Source organism: Coregonus clupeaformis, chromosome 34 (genome assembly GCF_020615455.1).
Source record: "Coregonus clupeaformis isolate EN_2021a chromosome 34, ASM2061545v1, whole genome shotgun sequence".
Taxonomy (NCBI): Eukaryota; Metazoa; Chordata; class Actinopteri; order Salmoniformes; family Salmonidae; genus Coregonus; species Coregonus clupeaformis.
In genome coordinates, this window is record NC_059225.1 from 7,118,095 (window position 1) to 7,137,094 (window position 19,000).

Consider the following 19,000-nt stretch of genomic DNA (forward strand, 5'->3'; position numbering starts at 1 on the left):
TTATTACCTCCAACTTGGCCCAATTCACATTTCTAATTGACCATCCTGACATAACGAGCTAGACCGGGCCCTGCGTCTCAACCAATAGCCAATGTAGGCTAAATATCCCAAGCAGGACTACAGCAACTTCCAGAGAAGGTTTAGGCTCTTGGGCTTTGGGTGTCCTCGGCAGAACGGTGTTGCCATAACCAAGGGGTCACGTATCGTTCTGGGTTCCACTGCGCCAGAGGGGGAGGGGGGGGGGCGGGGTCCCCCTCTCACACTCCGCTGAGCAGCAGATTTTCTATCAACTTTCTGATTGGCCAAAGTGGTCAAGCCTCCGACGGGCCTCCTCAGTGCACACACGTTGTCTACAGTTCTTCATCATCACCTGGCCACCCCCCAGAGGGAAGACAGCTACAGACCCCCTGTAGCTCAGTTGGTAGAGCATGGCGCTTACAACGCCAGGGTTGTGGGTTCATTTCCCACGGGGGGGCAGTATGAAAAATGTATGCACTCACTAACTGTAAGTCGCTCTGGTTAAGAGCGTCTGCTAAATGACGTAAATGTAAGAAACCACCATTTACCTCTAGGCTGCTAAACATATTTATTTGGCTTGTCATTCTATCGTTTTTCATGGAATTTTAGTGGTAGTTAAATATTTTTTTATTTAGAATCAGAATTAATTTTCCAAAAATAGTTTTACCAGCTTAGTTTATTCAAAAATGGGGAAAAAAAGTGAGGGAGCGCCGCTCCAGAAGCACTAAAACCCTGTACCTTATACCAATCAGGATAAGCAGAGTAAGGTGTTTACATGACTAATGCCATACTCGGACTTCCGCTATAATCAGTTTAATATCAAATTATTAGTGTGCATGTAAAACTTACCGAGTTAGCCAGCTAACTTTGTTAACAATCCAAAATAACTATTGGTTTTCTGGTTTATTAAGAAATCTAACCATACAGTAGATATGTGTTTTTAGTTGTTAGGTCAATTAAACCATGTCCATTCCAAGTGTATCTTTCGAAAAAATAAAAAATAATTTTGTTATTTCTTGCTATACCCCTCTGGTGTAGCCTTTTGACTTAAAGACCAGGTTCTGGCCAGTGGATATCGAAAAAATAATTATAAAATAGCCTGCTCTGTGGTCCAGGATGAAAGATTTCCTCTTTACCTGCACTTGTATTGATATGTATTGTCAGTGATATATCAATGCCATTCTCCAGTGAAACAAAAATATTCCATTACATAACTGTAACTCAGTTCTGTCGGTGGTGTCAGCCCTTTGAATTTGTGTATGTGCGTGTGTGCGTGCGTGTGTGTGTGTGTGCGTGTGTGTGTGTGTGTGTCAATACAAGCCAATTCCAAGTATACAAAGGGGTGCAGAGATGTACGTTAGTGGTGATACTTTACCAAATATTGTTTAGAATGAATACGTCGCAAAGAATAATAAAAAAATCTCACAGTTCCAGTCTGTAGAAAGGGTGGTTGCTAAGCTCCCCCCGATCCCTCCTGCCTAGCAACCAGACAGACGACTGCTACAGACCTCAAACAAAGTTGTTTTTCCCCTAATCTCCTCAAATGTCGATTTGGGCTCAGAACGCTCAGAATGCTCAGAACACTTTGGACTTGTCGTATAATCACCCAACATATACTCCAATTACTGTGTGTGTGGGGAAAATCGGCCAATATTCTGTCAAATCCTATGCCTCTCCCATAGACACCAATGCAATAACAGATGAAATGTCTCGCTTTCTACACCATGTCTGACTTTAACCTTGACACTTCCGGGTTTAGCCCTTTTAATCTCAGCAAAAGCACTTTGAATTGTGGTAATGAATTGCATCGTGCTGAGAGCAACATATCATTCAGCTGTGTTACATTAAGTTGTACTTGGTCAAGAGAGCATTTTAAGTGATGCCTTTGGTCACTGAGCTCTAAATGACGTTTCACAGTCCGTCCAAACGTAATTGGGTCTACAAAAAAAAAACGCCCTTCACGTCTAGTAAAGAACAGCCTCATATTTTGACACTCTTTACGATTCTATTAAGTGGAAAAATGCTTGATGGCTGTAGCGTTTCAGAGGCTAAACCATTAATTGTTCAAGGTTCACCTTGCAGTACTAAAGCAATGTGGGCGCTTAATGGAACTGCAATTGTTACCGCAGTATAATTGGGACATTTTTTATTTGGGCCACTTAAAATAGGGCAGAATTATTCCTGTCTGTAAAGTAGATTTCAATATTGGACCACAAAAGAGTAGAATAATTATGTTTTATTTGTGTGTTAACGGCTTCACACGAGTGTAGCCACATTGTAGCAATAATCAACTCTAGAGTCGGGACCTGTATTACTGGACTACTGGTTCATTGATGTCTGCCAAATAACAGACCGAAGTAATAGATCATTTGAACGATTGATGGTATATTGATTTGTTATTGGTTAGTAGGCTATTCTGAGACAGAATCCAGGTAACCTATAACTAGCTAATTATATAGACTACACTGATAAATTGACAGTGAAAGATGGTTTACTCTTAGACCAAGTTACTGTATAAGGATTCAAAACTAAATTACATAAGTTATACTATTGTCAATGTGTGTGTTGTTTCTGGCCCCAAAATAATAGATTTTAAGTTATTGGCAATTTGTTACTAAGTTATTGTTAATTGGGCAATGCAGTACTCTCCCATTGCAGATTGTAAAAAAAAATCATATATTCCAACTGATGTGGACTTTAAAGTCCTCCTATGCTTATTCACAAATTTCCTTTAAAAGCAGAGCCAAGTTTTTGAAATCCACACTTTCGTCCCCAATGTGCTATTGTGTTACCTTGCCAGGCATTTTGCTTTAAGATGTGCCAGCATTCAAACACATAGTAAAGCATTCAATCTGCAATGTTGAAGCTGTGACAAATGATTGGGCTTTACGAGGGGTGTCGCCAGGGGCAATTATCAGCACCCCAATAACAATCATGTCCATACAGGCTGCAGATCTGGAGCCCACGATGTTGATTATCTATCTGTAAACATATTATTATCTATCTGTAAACATCAAATCAAAATCAAATCAAATCAAATTGTATTTGTCACATGCGCCGAATACAACAGGTGTAGACCTTACAGTGAAATGCTAACTTACAAGCCCTTAACCAACAATGCAGTTTTAAGAAAGAATACCAGAAGAAATCACACAAAAAATATAACTAACAAATAATGAAAGAGCAGCAGTAAAATAACAGTAGCGAGGCTATATACAGCGGTTAGTCGAGGTAATTGAGGTAATATGTGCATGTAGGTAGAGTTATTAAAGTGACAATGCATAGATAATAGACAGAGAGTAGCAGCAGCGTAAAGGGGGGGGTGGGTAATGCAAATAGTCTGGGTAGCCGTTTGATTAAATGTTCAGGAGTCTTATGGCTTAAGGGTAGAAGCTGTTTAGAAACCTCTTGGACCTAGACTTGCCGTGCGGTAGCAGAGAGAACAGTCTATGACTAGGGTGGCTGGAGTCTTTGACAATTTTTAGGGCATTCCCCTGACACCGCCTGGTATAGAGGTCCTGGATGGCAGGAAGCTTGGCCCCAGTGATGTACTGGGCCGTACGCACTACCCTCTGGAGTGCCTTGCGGTCGGAGGCCGAGCAGTTGCCCTACCAGACAGTGATGCAACCAGTCAGGATGCTCTCGATGGTGCAGCTGCATAACCTTTTGAGGATCTGAGGACCCATGCCAAATCTTTTCAGTTTCCTTAGGGGGAATAGGTTTTGTCGTGCCCTCTTCATAACTGTTTAGGGTGCTTGGACCATGTTCGTTTGTTGGTGATGTGGACCCCAAGGAACTTGAAGCTCTCAACCTGCTCCATTACAGCCCCGTCAATGAGAATGGGGGCGTGCTCGGTCCTTTTCTATTTCCTGTAGTCCACAATCATCTCCTTTGTCTTGATCAAGTTGAGGGAGAGGTTGTTGTCCTGGCACCACACGGCCAGGTCTCTGACCTCCTCCCTATAGGCTGTCTTGTCATTGTCAGTGATCAAGCCTACCACTGTTGTGTCATCGGCAAACTTAATGATGGTGTTGGAGTCATGCCTGGCCATGCAGTCATGAGTGAACAGGGATTACTGGAAGGGGCTGTGCACGCACCCCTGAGGGGCCCCCGTGTTGAGGATCAGCGTGGCAGATGTGTTGTTACCTACCCTTACCACCTGGGGGCGGCCCATCAGGAAGTCCAGGATCCAGTTGCAGAGGGAGGTGTTTAGTCCCATGGTCCATAGTTTTGTGATGAGCTTTGAGGGCACTATGGTGTTGAATGCTGAGCTGTAGTCAATGAATAGCATTCTCACATAGGTGTTCCTTTTGTCCAGGTGTGAAAGGGCAGTGTGGAGCACAATAGAGATTGCATCATCTGTGGATCTGTTGGGGCGGTATGCAAATTGGAGTGGGTCTAGGGTTTCTGGGATAATGGTGTTGATGTGAGCCATGACCAGCCTTTCAAAACACTTCATGGCTACAGACGTGAGTGCTACGGGTCGGTAGTCATTTAGGCAGGTTACCTTAGCGTTCTTTGGCACAGGGACTATGGTGGTCTGCTTGAAACATGTTGGTATTACAGATTCAGACTGGGAGAGGTTGAAAATGTCAGTGAAGACACTTGCTAGTTGGTCAGCGCATGCTCAGAGTAAACATCCTGGTAATCCGTCTGGCCCTGCGGCCTTGGGAATGTTGACATGTTTAAAGGTCTTACTCACATCGGCTACGGAGAGCGTGATCACACAGTCGTCCGGAAGAGCTGATGCTCTCATGCATGTTTCAGTGTTACTTGCCTCGAAGCGAGCATAGAAGTGATTTAGCTTGTCTGGTAGGCTCATGTCACTGGGCAGCTCGCGGCTGTGCTTCCCTTTGTATGAAAAAAAAAAAACATGTATGCACTCACTAACTGTAAGTCGCTCTGGATAAGAGTGTCTGCTAAATGTAAAATGTAAAATGTAAAATGTAAATGTAGTCTGTAATAGTTTGCAAGCCCTGCCACATCCGACGAGCGTCAGAGCCGGTGTAGTACGATTCGATCTTAGTCCTGTATTGACGCTTTGCCTGTTTGATGGTTCGTTGGAGGGCATAGCGGGATTTCTTATAAGCCTCCGTGTTTGAGTCCCACTCCTTGAAAGTGGCAGCTCTACCCTTTAGCTCAGTGCGGATGTTGCCTGTAATCCATGGCTTCTGGTTAGGGTATGTACGTACAGTCACTGTGGGGACGAAGTCATTGATTAACTTATTGATGAAGCCAGTGACTGATGTGGTGTACTCCTCAATGCCATCGGAAGAATCCCGGAACATATTCCAGTCTGTGCTATCTGCAATCTGACCACTCTTTTATTGACCGAGTCACTGGTGCTTCCTGCTTTCGTTTTTGCTTGTAAGCAGAATTATGGTCAGATTTGCCAAATGGACGGCGAGGGAGATCTTTGTACGTGTCTCTGTGTGTGGAGTAAAGGTGGTCTAGAGTTTTTTTCCCTCTGGTTGCACATTTAACATGCTGATAGAAATGAGGTAAAACGGATTTAAGTTTCCATGCATTAATGTCCCCGGCCACTAGGAGCTCCGCCTCTGGATGAGCATTTTCCTGTTTGCTTATGGCCGTTGTGACGTCACGAGAGGCTACACAGCTTTCAGCGGGATTGCTCAAGTAGTGTAAGGAGACCAGGTTCAATCAAAACAAGGATTTTATTAAAGGTCTTGGGAAACTAACGAAAGTATAACACAATTCTGTTCTCTGGTGGCTCTTTAAGGGTTAACAGTTCAGGGATGTCTCTTCCACATCCACAATCACAACTCTCACTCGCTCAAATAACTTTTCCCCAGTCTTACTGTATTCCACGTTGCAGCTAGTGGCCAACCCAGCAAAACGTCCTTCCAAATGTCCCACACGTATTTCCACAGGTGCAGATATCCAAAAGTGAGTATTTCCCAAAGGTAAGTATCTCCAAATCCTTATATTCCTCATGGAAGTGGACGTGCAGCACTCTTGTCCTCCAGAGAGCCCAGCTTGGAGACTGTGTCTCTTCACTTCACCAAACCTTCAGCTCATCAGCTCCTGATTGGTTTCAGCTGCGTGGGAAGATTGGCCATAGAGGGTTGGAGTTCCCGACCATACCAGCAGATGGAGCCATAGCTGTCTGGGTTTGCAGCCATCTCAGGGGGATGTAACGTCCCTCCAGGACACAGCCTCTCGTGACATCACACATCCCCCTCCTCGGGACCGACGTCCTCGTCGGGGTAAAGGCAGCGAAGAAGGCATCACGCCGGGAGAGGGCGTCCGCATTGCCGTGGTGCTTGCCAGCCTGCTCTCTCTTCAACTCCTCCACCTCTAGGACCAGGGACTCAGCCTCCTGTTGTCTCTCCTTGAGTTTCTTACTGAACGCATCAGCCTTGGTTTTAGCAGAGTTTAGCTTCTGTTGAGCAGCTTTCAGTTCCTTCTCTCTCTCTGCCTCCGCATTCTTCATCTTGTTCTCCAACACCTTGTACTTCTCCTCTGCCTTCTTCTGGACCTCCTTACTACTGCGCAGGGTCTCCTCGCACTCCTCGATGGTCCTGCGCAGCCTCTCCAGCTCCTCCTGTTGCTTATGGAAGGAGCTCTGTTGGAGTTTAGCCTGGAGGATATCTAACTCTTCTGTCTTCATGTCTAACTGTTGCTTTAACAAACGATACCTCTCAGCGGTCCCCTTCAGACCAGACAGTTCTTTGTCCAGATTCTGTAGCTCCGTCTCTGTGTCGGTCTGGGCACCTGCCATCCCTATCAGAGCCCGGGCGGGAGTGAGTAATTCGGAGGATTGCACCGGAGCCTTCCCAGGATGAGTCTTGCCTCTCCGTTTCCGAGGTACTCGGGTTATCCTCTCCTGAGACTCTCTCCAGAGTGGGTAAAAGGCTGGGCAGTCTCGTCCAATTAGGACAGGGACGGGGAGGGAATCAACCACCCCCGCTCGTCGTGTGTATGGTTCCCCGTGTGCTGGTCATTGTAAGTTCAGTAATGGGGTATTCTCTGGTGTCCCCATGGACACAGGAAACTGGGAGGACTTTCCCCGGGGTCAGACACGTTGGGCCCACCAAATCCTTACGCACCAGGGTGGCCCGGCTACCAGAATCCAGTAAGGCCTCCACATCATGGTGATTCACAGTTACCGGGCAGGTGGGGGGGTCGATCTGGGCCGCCATCTACGACTCCCAAGAGCGAGGCAAAACGGTGTGTGGGTGCTGAGCTGGAGGACTCCGCAGTGGGCATAGGTTCATCGGCTGGTTTCCCACACTGCCAGGAGATATGTCCCATCTCCCCACACCGGTAACACTGTCGAGTTTCCCCCTCCTGGTGTACTCTTCTTGGACCCGCCTGGTTTCTGGCTCCCCCTGGAGCCGGGATAAGTCCTGACGTGGCTGGGTTCGAGACCTTGGGGTCCTTTGGACGGGTTCTTCCCATTTGTGGTGGGGCCGCACTCCTGGGGTCTTTTCGGGAAGCATTCAGCATCTCCGCTGTGGCCTGGTACTTTTCCACAGCTTCCACGGTCAGATCAGCCGTGGTCAAGGCCTGTTGACTGATGAACCGTTTTGCCTCATAAGGCAGGGCGCGTGAGGTAACGATCCACCACAACGGCCTCCACCACCGCCGCTGCTGTATTCCTCTGCGGATCCAGCCATTTCCTTGCGATTCGGACAAGTTCATGCATCTGCGCCCGAGGAGGTTGGTCTGGTTGGAAGGTCCAACTGTGAAAGCGCTGGGCCATACCAAACTTTGTGAGTCCATATCTGCTGAGGATCTCAGACTTCAGGGCATCATAGTCAGTAACCTGGTCAGGGCCCAGGTCCCGGACAGCATTCAGCGATTCCCCGGTTAGAAAGGGGGCTAACAGACCAACCCACTGTTGCTTGGGCCAGGCTTCCCTAGTGGCCGTGGCCTCAAATGCATGCAGGTATGCCTCAATGTCATCGGTAGCTCCCATCTTAGATATAAAGTCACTTGCCTTTATTGGGCGGGTATTTTGGACCACCCTCTGTCTCTGCAACTGCAATTCCTCTGCCTTCAGAAGGTTGGCTTTCTTTTGCTCCTCCAAGAGAGCCACGTTTGCTTGCATCTGGGCGTGCTGGCCAGCAACAAGGGCTTTCAATATGTCCTCCATTTCAGTCGGCGGGGAGCCTACGGCCAACTTGGAAAACTGGGTGATCAAACCTTCGATATCCTCCTCTGACATGCACTATTAACGCTTGAGCGTGCCTGTATTCTCCACCATCTGTGACGTCACGAGAGGCTACACAGCTTTCAGCGGGATTGCTCAAGTAGTGTAAGGAGACCAGGTTCAATCAAAACAAGGATTTTATTAAAGGTCTTGGGAAACTAACGAAAGTATAACACAATTCTGTTCTCTGGTGGCTCTTTAAGGGTTAACAGTTCAGGGATGTCTCTTCCACATCCACAATCACAACTCTCACTCGCTCAAATAACTTTTCCCCAGTCTTACTGTATTCCACGTTGCAGCTAGTGGCCAACCCAGCAAAACGTCCTTCCAAATGTCCCACACGTATTTCCACAGGTGCAGATATCCAAAAGTGAGTATTTCCCAAAGGTAAGTATCTCCAAATCCTTATATTCCTCATGGAAGTGGACGTGCAGCACTCTTGTCCTCCAGAGAGCCCAGCTTGGAGACTGTGTCTCTTCACTTCACCAAACCTTCAGCTCATCAGCTCCTGATTGGTTTCAGCTGCGTGGGAAGATTGGCCATAGAGGGTTGGAGTTCCCGACCATACCAGCAGATGGAGCCATAGCTGTCTGGGTTTGCAGCCATCTCAGGGGGATGTAACGTCCCTCCAGGACACAGCCTCTCGTGACATCACACCGTATACAGTTCATTGAGTGCGGTCTTAGTGCCAGCATCGGTTTGTGGTGGTAAATAGACAGCTACGAAGAATATAAATGAAAAGTCTCTTGGTAGATAGTGTGGTCTACAGCTTATCATGAGATACTCTACCTCAGGCGAGTAAAACCTTGAGACTTCCTTAGATATCGTGCACCAGCTGTTGTTTACAAATATACACAGACCGCCACCCCTTGTCTTACCAGAGGCTGCTGTTCTATCCTGCCGATACAGTGTATAACCCACCAGCTGTATGTTATTCATTTCTTCGTTCTGCCACGACTCTTTGAAACATATGATATTACAGTTTTTAATGTCCCGTTGGTAGGATATACGTGCTTGTGGTTCGTCCACTTTATTATCAGGCGATTATAAGTTGGCCAATAGTATCGATGGCAAAGGCAGATTAGCCACTCATCGCCGGCTCCTTACCAAGCATCCCGCTCTCCTTCCGCGATATCTAATTTTTTTTCTACTGCGAGTGACGGGGATGAGGGCCCTGCCGGGTGTCTGGAGGACATCCCTCTCGTCCGACTCATTAAAGAAAAATCATTTGTCCAGTTCAAGGTGAGTAATTGCTGTTCTGATGTCCAGAAGCTCTTTTCGGTCATAAGAGACGGTAGCAGCAACATTATGTACAAAATAACTTACAAACAATGCGAAAAAACTAACAAAATAGAACTGTTGGTTAAGAGTTCATAAAACGGCAGCCATCCCCTCCTGTGCCATTATTATCTATCTGTAAACATATTATTATCTATCTGTAAAAATATTATTATCTATCTGTAAACATAGTATTATCTATCTGTAAACATTATTATTATCCATCTGTAAACATTATTATTATCTATCTGTAAACATATTATTATCTATATGTAAACATATTATTATCTATCTGTAAACATATTATTATCTATCTGTAAACATATTATTATCTATCTGTAAACATTATTATTATCTATCTGTAAACATATTATTATCCATCTGTTAACATATTAGGAATATAAATAGAACTTTCAATGATGGCTATAAAAAATGTGACCTATCAATCAAGTCCTACACTGCGTCATAATACTGACAGAACCAATGTCATGAACAGTAATGATCGCTGATTGACTCATATGATGCAAATCTTTTTTTTTATATGGTGTCCATATTAGCACAGTCACTACACTACAAGTCCCTTTAAAAGAGAGGAACTTGCTGTACAACAGCATCACTGTAGTCCGTTTTTACAGTATGGGAATTTAGTAGCATGGAGGTCGATTCAGTTGTGTAAACTGATGGATAGTGTGCGATAATCCCACCTATTGTGGTCCCTCTAATCAGTTTCCCCATCTCTACAGAGATAACACTGTTTGCAAAACACTGTATGGGCTTCAACAGCAGCTCTGTCCTTACAGCAAACTGGGTTTATGGGCGCAGGTGAAACGGCCATTCTCAGGATCACAAGGTCAAAGGCCATTCTCGTTCACACAAAGAATCACGGGTCATGGCTTCTCTCTCCAAAAGCCGCCTCCCCAGTCACAAAACAAGCAATACTAAGTTAGCTTAATTTAAGCTAATTGTGTTGATTCAAGAGGAGACATTTGATGTAATTATGTCTTATAAGGCATTACATTTTCCAAAAAGTCATGTTAATTTAATTTTAAGCGCACAGCCAGCGCCTGGGGTTTTCATCATTGCATTTATCTGGGTGCAAATCTATTTTCTCCTCTAGCCATAAAATAGTGGGCTAATCCCCACTGTAAAACAGGTCATTACCATTAATTAGCCATTTGTGCGATAATTTCCATTTTCGACATTAATTACCGCATCACTCGAGCCACTAGTGAGTAAAACAACACATTAATGCATCCCTTAACTTTATGGCGGCCATTTATTCATCACAACATATTTAAATGATACCAGGGGATGCTCTGTCATAGAATATACCAAAGCAATGTATTTAGAGGTTTTTTGCCGCTGAGGTTTTTTGCATTATGTGCATTTACATGACACTACAACATTCTATGGCAGCCATGTTAGCGGCCCACTAACATTACATGGGGAATATTTAAATAATACTACGTCATTTAATGTCTAGAATAGATGCGGTAAAGAGGTCAACCAAAACAATGGAATCGCCATGGAAACTTGTGGGGAAAAGAGCCATGGGGGAAAGATCCCGATTCTCCTCATTGCCCCCCAGCAAAATTAGCCTAGAGTTAGGCTTTTGTTTATATGTGTATTTCACACTATGTTGAGGTAAAAATCGGATTACAGTTCAAAAGGAATTTGACTGCCACCACCGATTTCTGTATGGTAGCTATGCTAACCAGCTTATATGAACGGGAGTTAGCATTTAGCAGCCACTTCTTCTAAACCTGAAAATGGACAGCTTCTAAAATGTTATGCAATGAAAACAGCTAAATATATCCAAATCGGACTTAAGTAACCACATTGTGGGCCTGTTATAATACATAAATCATGACGGATTTGACGAATATCCACTTTGTTAGACCAGATTTGTTGAACGTGCGCCAATCTGGTCAATGGAACGTCTGCGTTCCATTGACTCCTTTACTACATCTATTAAAACAGTTTAAAAAATTCTAAAAGTTGGCCCAACTTTCTAAACAAATTGTTCTGGAATATACAATTAGACCTCTTCGTGGATGATACAAAAGAACCAATGAACCTGTTAAACTGTCCTGTGTTGTGAATCATGTTACTAAACAGGTCGCAGCGGGAATGGGTTTTGAATTTTGGCAGGGGCAGTCGGGATGCAAGTGCGCAACGTCTCAATTTTAATTTAGCCAATTTTACTCTAGTGATCACTATCAAACACATCAGCAAGTGCCACCCCCCACCCCCCCACCCCCCACCACCCATAAAGGGCGTAGGTGCCAAGTGTTCTTTCAACATTGGTGACGTGTTGTCTTATGTTAACAAGTTGGAGGCGATGCATAATGGACAGGTCTACATCACTGTCTGGAGGTTCTGCTGCTATGATTGGATAGATCACAATCAGTGCAGCTGTTTCTCCCTGCACGAGAGTTCTCAGTAGGCGCTACCATCCCGTGTTAGTGGGCGCTACCATCCCGTGTTAGTGGGCGCTACCATCCCGTGTTAGTGGGCGCTACCATCCCGTGTTAGTGGGCGCTACCATCCCGTGTTAGTGGGCGCTACCATCCCGTGTTAGTGGGCGCTACCATCCCGTGTTAGTGGGCGCTACCATCCCGTGTTAGTGGGCGCTACCATCCCGTGTTAGTGGGCGCTACCATCCCGTGTTAGTGGGCGCTACCATCCCGTGTTAGTGGGCGCTACCATCCCGTGTTAGTAGGCGCTACCATCCCGTGTTAGTGGGCGCTACCATCCCGTGTTAGTGGGCGCTACCATCCCGTGTTAGTGGGCGCTACCATCCCGTGTTAGTGGGCAAGTGGGCATTATTGTAATCCCTCATGTAAGTCGTGACGACCTCAGTTGCACAAATCTCACAAAACTCTTTTTTGGAAAATACTTGGGGTCGTTCCACCAATTCTGTGCCTTATAAGAAGTGTAACTTGTTAAAGAAAATGTTTTCATTTTAACATTTTGTCATAAAGAGCACATTTTCAACTTCATAAAAAAAAAAAAAAACTTTGTCACATCTCGAGGTAAAATAAAAAAATTGCCTACAGTAAGTGACTTTTAAGTGCCAAATAAAGTTAAAGGGTTGACAGTAACAGGGTTGACAGTAACAGGGTTGACAGTAACAGGGTTGACAGTAACAGGGTTGACGATTTCATATTATCTCAGACCTAAATCCCCTTGTGACAGGGGAATGGAACCTTGTTGTTTGCAACCGGCAGAGCCACAGGAAGTAGGTGTGCTGGGGGTGCTGCAGCACCGCCTGAATAAAACATTTATAATAAACAAACCACACCTGAGGTGGTAGAGAGTTCCATGTAGTCATGGTTCTATAGGGTACTGTACGTTTCTAGACTTGGGGACTGTGAAGAGACCACAGGTAGCATGTCTTGTGGGGTATGTATGGGTGTCTGAGCTGTGTGATGGAACAGACAGTTTTGTACTTTCAAAGACCAGCAGTGATGCAGTCAATCTCTCCTTTACTTTGAGCCAGGAAGTTGTTGTTTTTTGCGTTCAGTTTCATGTCTTTGCCAGACGTAGCATTAGCTTTTCAGTTCTCTCTTAGCATTTTACCCAGCAGGTTGACGTTTATTGGGATGAATCTTGTCCTGGAGGCAGAGCTGAGCGGTTTCCGTTAGATGGGACAGACGCAAAGTCAAATTTGGCTATATCGTTTAAAAGTCATGAAAACAAAAATACGCATATTTTTAATTGGAGTTTGGGTTTAGGCATAAGGTTAGCAGTGTGGTTAAGGTTAGGGTTAGGGTTAGAATGTTATGACTTTGAGGCCAACTAATGACCACCATGCAGAGCTGCCTCCAGGACAAGATTTATTCCAATAAATGCCAAACTGCTTTTGCCCAGGTGATGGCGCCATGCCATCCACAGGATGCCAGTAGCAAGTTGGCATCTCTTCCTCTCTTTACTCATTGTAATTTCACAGGGCCCTCTAATGAAGATTTTCTATCCAAATAAAATGATGTATTTCTTCCTGCTATTGCTCTTGACACTAACCCCTAGACATACAACCATCTCAGCTCTGCAGATTTTTCTGCGAAGAGACAGAATCATTAGATCATATATTCATGTAGCTTGTATGTGGTCACAGGTTCAGGAGTGGCTGAAAAATCACAACCTTCACCTAAAACCAACCATACAGATAACAATACAATAATCCTCTGAGCAAAAAATTGCATCTTTAATTTACAATCTGTGGGTACTATGAGATTAGAAAGGTTCAGAATTCATGTAAGACATCACAGCACAGTTGAAAAATATACTGTATGCCACATGGAAATGAAGAGAGGGTCGTCTACGGAGATTGGTGGGATTGGCTGAGAATAACTGAGTAGTGGAAATAAAATGTCATGATCTGTAATAATTCAAACACAGCAGGTAAAAAACACCATATACAGTGGCTTGCGAAAGTATTCACCCCTCTTCGCATTTTTTCCTATTTTGTTGCCTTACAACCTGGAATATCTAGAGGGGTCTACACAAACAGGTAGGATGGGCTGAGAGTAGCAGAGGGGTGGGATTAAAACCTCATGATCTGTAATAGTTAGGACCAAAAACACCATATATCATGTATACCGAACATGTACCATTTAATGTGTAATGTGTAAATCAAACTATATAGATGTACCATGTATGTGAAATGTATGAATTGTGTATCAAAATAGCTGTAAGAAACAAAAACGTAAAACAAAGTTAATTTTCTCCTCCGAAGAGGATGGGATGGGCCAGTAAAAATACATTAAAAACCTAGACATTGATTTACAGGGATAAAGGGATCCCCATCTTTACTTAAAGTCGTCTCTTGGGAAAAAGGAAAAAAATATCAAGTCTACCAACATTCCGTATGACAAACCACGTCTGAACAGGCCATGAATATTTAATTCTGGATAGAGGTGGTCTTTGTTTGCAGACACAGTGTTCGGGGCAGACTCTGTTTCCCTTGATAATGATGGTGACCCTTGGTCATAGACTCCCACCAACATTACTAGTGTGCATGGTGCTCAATCACCGAGAGAGAGAGAGAGAGAGAGAGAGAGAGAGAGAGAGAGAGAGAGAGAGAGAGAGAGAGAGAGAGAGAGAGGTGTGGGAGAAAATACATCATCACCCTGGAAAAGTTTTTAATTATTTTCAGATGCACTCTGCTTCACTCAAAGAGGCCCGTGCAGAATGCTCCGGTTTTTAAAATGGATACTGGCAAAAAAAAACAGCGCTGGACAAGTCCCTTTGAGTACCGTTCGCTGCCCCACGCTGACTATTGCTTAGATGGTGCTGATCATCAACAACAGCAACAGTATAGTATATAACTGGATTTAGCCTGATTTTATGTACAGTGGGGAAAACAAGTATTTAGTCAGCCACCAATTGTGCAAGTTCTCCCACTTAAAAAGATGAGAGAGGCCTGTAATTTTCATCATAGGTACACGTCAACTATGACAGACAAATTGAGAAGAAAAAAATCCAGAAAATCACATTGTAGGATTTTTTATGAATTTATTTGCAAATTATGGTGGAAAATAAGTATTTGGTCACCTACAAACAAGCAAGATTTCTCGCTCTCACAGACCTGTAACAACTTATTTAAGAGGCTCCTCTGTCCTCCACTCGTTACCTGTATTAATGGCACCTGTTTGAACTTGTTATCAGTATAAAAGACACCTGTCCACAACCTCAAACAGTCACACTCCAAACTCCACTATGGCCAAGACCAAAGAGCTGTCAAAGGACACCAGAAACAAAATTGTAGACCTGCACCAGGCTGGGAAGACTGAATCTGCAATAGGTAAGCAGCTTGGTTTGAAGAAATCAACTGTGGGAGCAATTATTAGGAAATGGAAGACATACAAGACCACTGATAATCTCCCCTCGATCTGGGGCTCCACGCAAGATCTCACCCCGTGGGGTCAAAATGATCACAAGAACGGTGAGCAAAAATCCCAGAACCACACGGGGGGACCTAGTGACTGACCTGCAGAGAGCTGGGACCAAAGTAACAAAGCCTACCATCAGTAACACACTACGCCGCCAGGGACTCAAATCCTGCAGTGCCAGACGTGTCCCCCTGCTTAAGCCAGTACATGTCCAGGCCCGTCTGAAGTTTGCTAGAGTTCATTTGGATGATCCAGAAGAGGATTGGGATAATGTCATATGGTCAGATGAAACCAAAATAGAACTTTTTGGTAAAAACTCAACTCGTCGTGATTGGAGGACAAAGAATGCTGAGTTGCATCGAAAGAACACCATACCTACTGTGAAGCATGGGGGTGGAAACATCATGCTTTGGGGCTGTTTTTCTGCAAAGGGACCAGGACGACTGATCCGTGTAAAGGAAAGAATGAATGGGGCCATGTATCGTGAGATTTTGAGTGAAACCTCCTTCCATCAGCAAGGGCATTGAAGATGAAATGTGGCTGGGTCTTTCAGCATGACAATGATCCCAAACACACCGCCCAGGCAACGAAGGAGTGGCTTCGTAAGAAGCATTTCAAGGTCCTGGAGTGGCCTAGCCAGTCTCCAGATTTCAACCCCATAGAAAATCTTTGGAGGGAGTTGAAAGTCTGTGTTGCCCAGCGACAGCCCCAAAACATCACTGCTCTAGAGGAGATCTGCATGGAGGAATGGGCCAAAATACCAGCAACAGTGTGTGAAAACCTTGTGAAGACTTACAGAAAATGTTTGACCTGTGTCATTGCCAACAAAGGGTATATAACAAAGTATTGGGAAACTTTTGTTATTGACCAAATACTTATTTTCCACCATAATTTGCAAATAAATTCATAAAAAATCCTACAATGTGATTTTCTGGATTTTTTTCCTCATTTTGTCTGTCATAGTTGACGTGTACCTATGATGACAATTACAGGCCTCTCTCATCTTTTTAAGTGGGAGAACTTGCACAATTGGTGGCTGACTAAATACTTTTTTTCCCCACTGTAACTTGGATTGTTTATTGTTAAGGCAGAACAGCCAGAGCAGGCTTTGAACCAGTGACCTGGTGGTTACAATGAAAGCCCTTCTCTGGCGGTTCCCTCTCAATCACTACATTGATGGCAGCAATGCCATAATCTCTCAGGCCTATACTTAGAAAAACAAGTGCTATATAGAACCAAAAAGGGTTCTTCAGTGTCCCCATAGGAGAACCCTTTGACGAACCCTTTTGGGTTCCATGTAGAACCCTTTCCACAGATGGTTCCACCTGGAACCAAAAAAGGTTCTACCTGAAACCAAAAAGGGTTCTCCTATGGGGAAAGCCACAGAACCCTTTTTGGAACCCTTTTTTCTAAGAGTGTACAATGCAAGTGTGTCCTTGTCTGCACCGAGGCTTGTGTGCTGACCTGCTAGTCAGGACACAGGGAATAGTGGAGCCTCTTCGGATGTAAGTTAATTATACCCTCTGCCAAGATGTCCGGATCTTAATGGCATAGGAAGTAGCCTTTTGTGATTGACTCTGGTTCAAGCCCTGTCTCAGCTGCTCCCCCCTCAATGGCTACAATATGGTTTTATAGCCTCTGTACCAGTGGGTCTGATCTGTGCCTGTTTTCAGTGGTCTTTTTGTTATTTTTTGTTATTTTTTATTTAACCTTTATTTGATTGGTCTGACTGCATAGCTGTTAATAAATATGATCAGGTCCTGCTCCAGGCTTAAGTTACATAAGTGATTGCTTAGGGCCCCCAGCCACTAGTTAAAATAGGAGAATACACAAGGTGCAAGTTCGAAACTTGGTTATGCATGAACAGTTTTTTTCTTATTATGTCAGTCACTGACAGTAACTCAACGGTATGTATGGGTCTGTACCTGTAGCTCTTGTCAGCTAACAATTAGATTGGTGAGTTAGTCTAGCAAGCTATCTAAACTTGTAGTAATCATGGCTGAATACCGACCAGGCACGCAGGGCAGGTGCCCAGGGGCCCTGACCTCCAGTGGGCCCCCATTGATTTTGATAGTCACTCTTACTCAGAAATCATTAACATGGCATAAATCATGGAAACATTTGTAGAATTGCGGGAAATTAGCTTTAAAACTGCAAAAATGTATCTACACGTCATTGTAAAATGGGTAGAATTGCAGGAAATTAGCTGTAAAACGTACATTTATCTCTCTGCCTTCATCAGACGGGGCCACTAAAACATTTCTGCCCGCTAGGTGGGGGGGTGGGGGGGGGCCCAATCAAATCTTGCTTAGGGCCCCCAAAAGGCTAGGGCGGACCCTGAATGAGATGGACACACCTACACTCCATATGTAAATTCTTCATGCCACCATACCACTTCAGAATCAGATACCATTTTGATGAGGCTTTGAGTGACAACCCACCCAGTCTCTTTAATGATTTGGCATGTTTTGGTCGCTGAGAAAAGTGAGGAGGTATTTTTGCTCTCTTCTCACACAAATCTCTCACAAATATCTGGTCATGAATGCTAACATTATTACTAGCTTTCGAAATCGTCTGTAGGCTACTCCTGCTGCTGTGCTTGATAATGACTCTATAATATTACATATTTTAAGAACTAGTGCAATTCGAAAGAATGTGGAAAACGGGCTTTGCAAAGTTGTAGAGGTGTGTACACCAAGCACGCAATAGGGAAACTGCACACTGACGTTGCATGAACAGCCACGTACCGAGAGCAGAGAACAGAGCCTATTATTTTACAACACCTTGTGCAGAGCGCAGTCACCAGTCTCTCTCTCTGCAAAGCTCGTGCCACCGCACAGAAACAACTTCAGGAGGCTTGCTATTGTTCCAGCATGTTACATATTCGCCATTCTGTGTCCACGCGTATCGGCCTGGCGACAGTTTAATTTGCTGAGCAATTTTGGAAGATCGTTTTTTTCCTCGGCTGATGTGACATTATCCATCTGTAATGATGTGGACCTCTCAGGACTTTATTGGATTAGTTTTGTTGTCTAGTGTATGTATACAATTTGGATTCTCCTTTGAAGGTAAGCAGAGACATATCGTCCTTCAACTATTTTATAAATTCTAACCTCTCTGGACTTCTTCTGGGTTAAAAACAAAATAGGTCGCATTTGATTCATGTTAAAAGTGCGTATAACTTCGAGATGCAGACATTAAATAATGAATATTACGATTTAAATAAGTAACACATTTAACATAAGTACATACTTCTGGGCTATAAAGTAAATGCCTAGCTTTAACCAAATGTTGCCCAAATGAACAAAACGCAACTGTTGATTGCTTAAAAATGTCACCTGGATATGATTTAGTAGTTTGTAATATTATTATAATTAGTAGAACGTAAATGTTTGACTATCAGGCACAAGTTAATGTCTTTGCAAGATTAACTTTGAAGAAACACTGAGCGCGACATGTATTTAAAGTAACGGACATGCAGAAACAGTGTTGGAATGGCGGAGAGCGGGCAGTAGTTATTTTTCAGCACCATGGACGGTTGACCCTGTTGACATACCAGTGAGAGTCTGGATCTGTCGCTTTGTGGTTTCTGTCTACCTTTGGATCTCACCACACTAAATCTGACACATTTGCA

General features: G+C 44.1%; 1 protein-coding gene and 1 non-coding gene across 2 annotated transcripts in view; both read left to right on the forward strand.

Annotated features, from left to right (window-relative positions):
• Positions 1 to 403: 403 nt before the first annotated feature.
• Positions 404 to 476, forward strand: trnav-uac. The gene has a single exon. It is a non-coding gene; the product is annotated as a tRNA-Val (tRNA).
• A 17,626-nt stretch (positions 477 to 18,102) lies between these two features.
• LOC121549605 (V-set and transmembrane domain-containing protein 2A-like) overlaps positions 18,103 to 19,000 on the forward strand; it is a 29,588-nt gene continuing 28,690 nt past the window's right edge. The window contains exon 1 of the mRNA XM_041861394.2: positions 18,103 to 18,434. Coding sequence (XP_041717328.1) covers positions 18,356 to 18,434 — 79 coding nt within the window. The 5' untranslated portion in view covers positions 18,103 to 18,355. The remainder of the gene's footprint in view (positions 18,435 to 19,000) is intronic.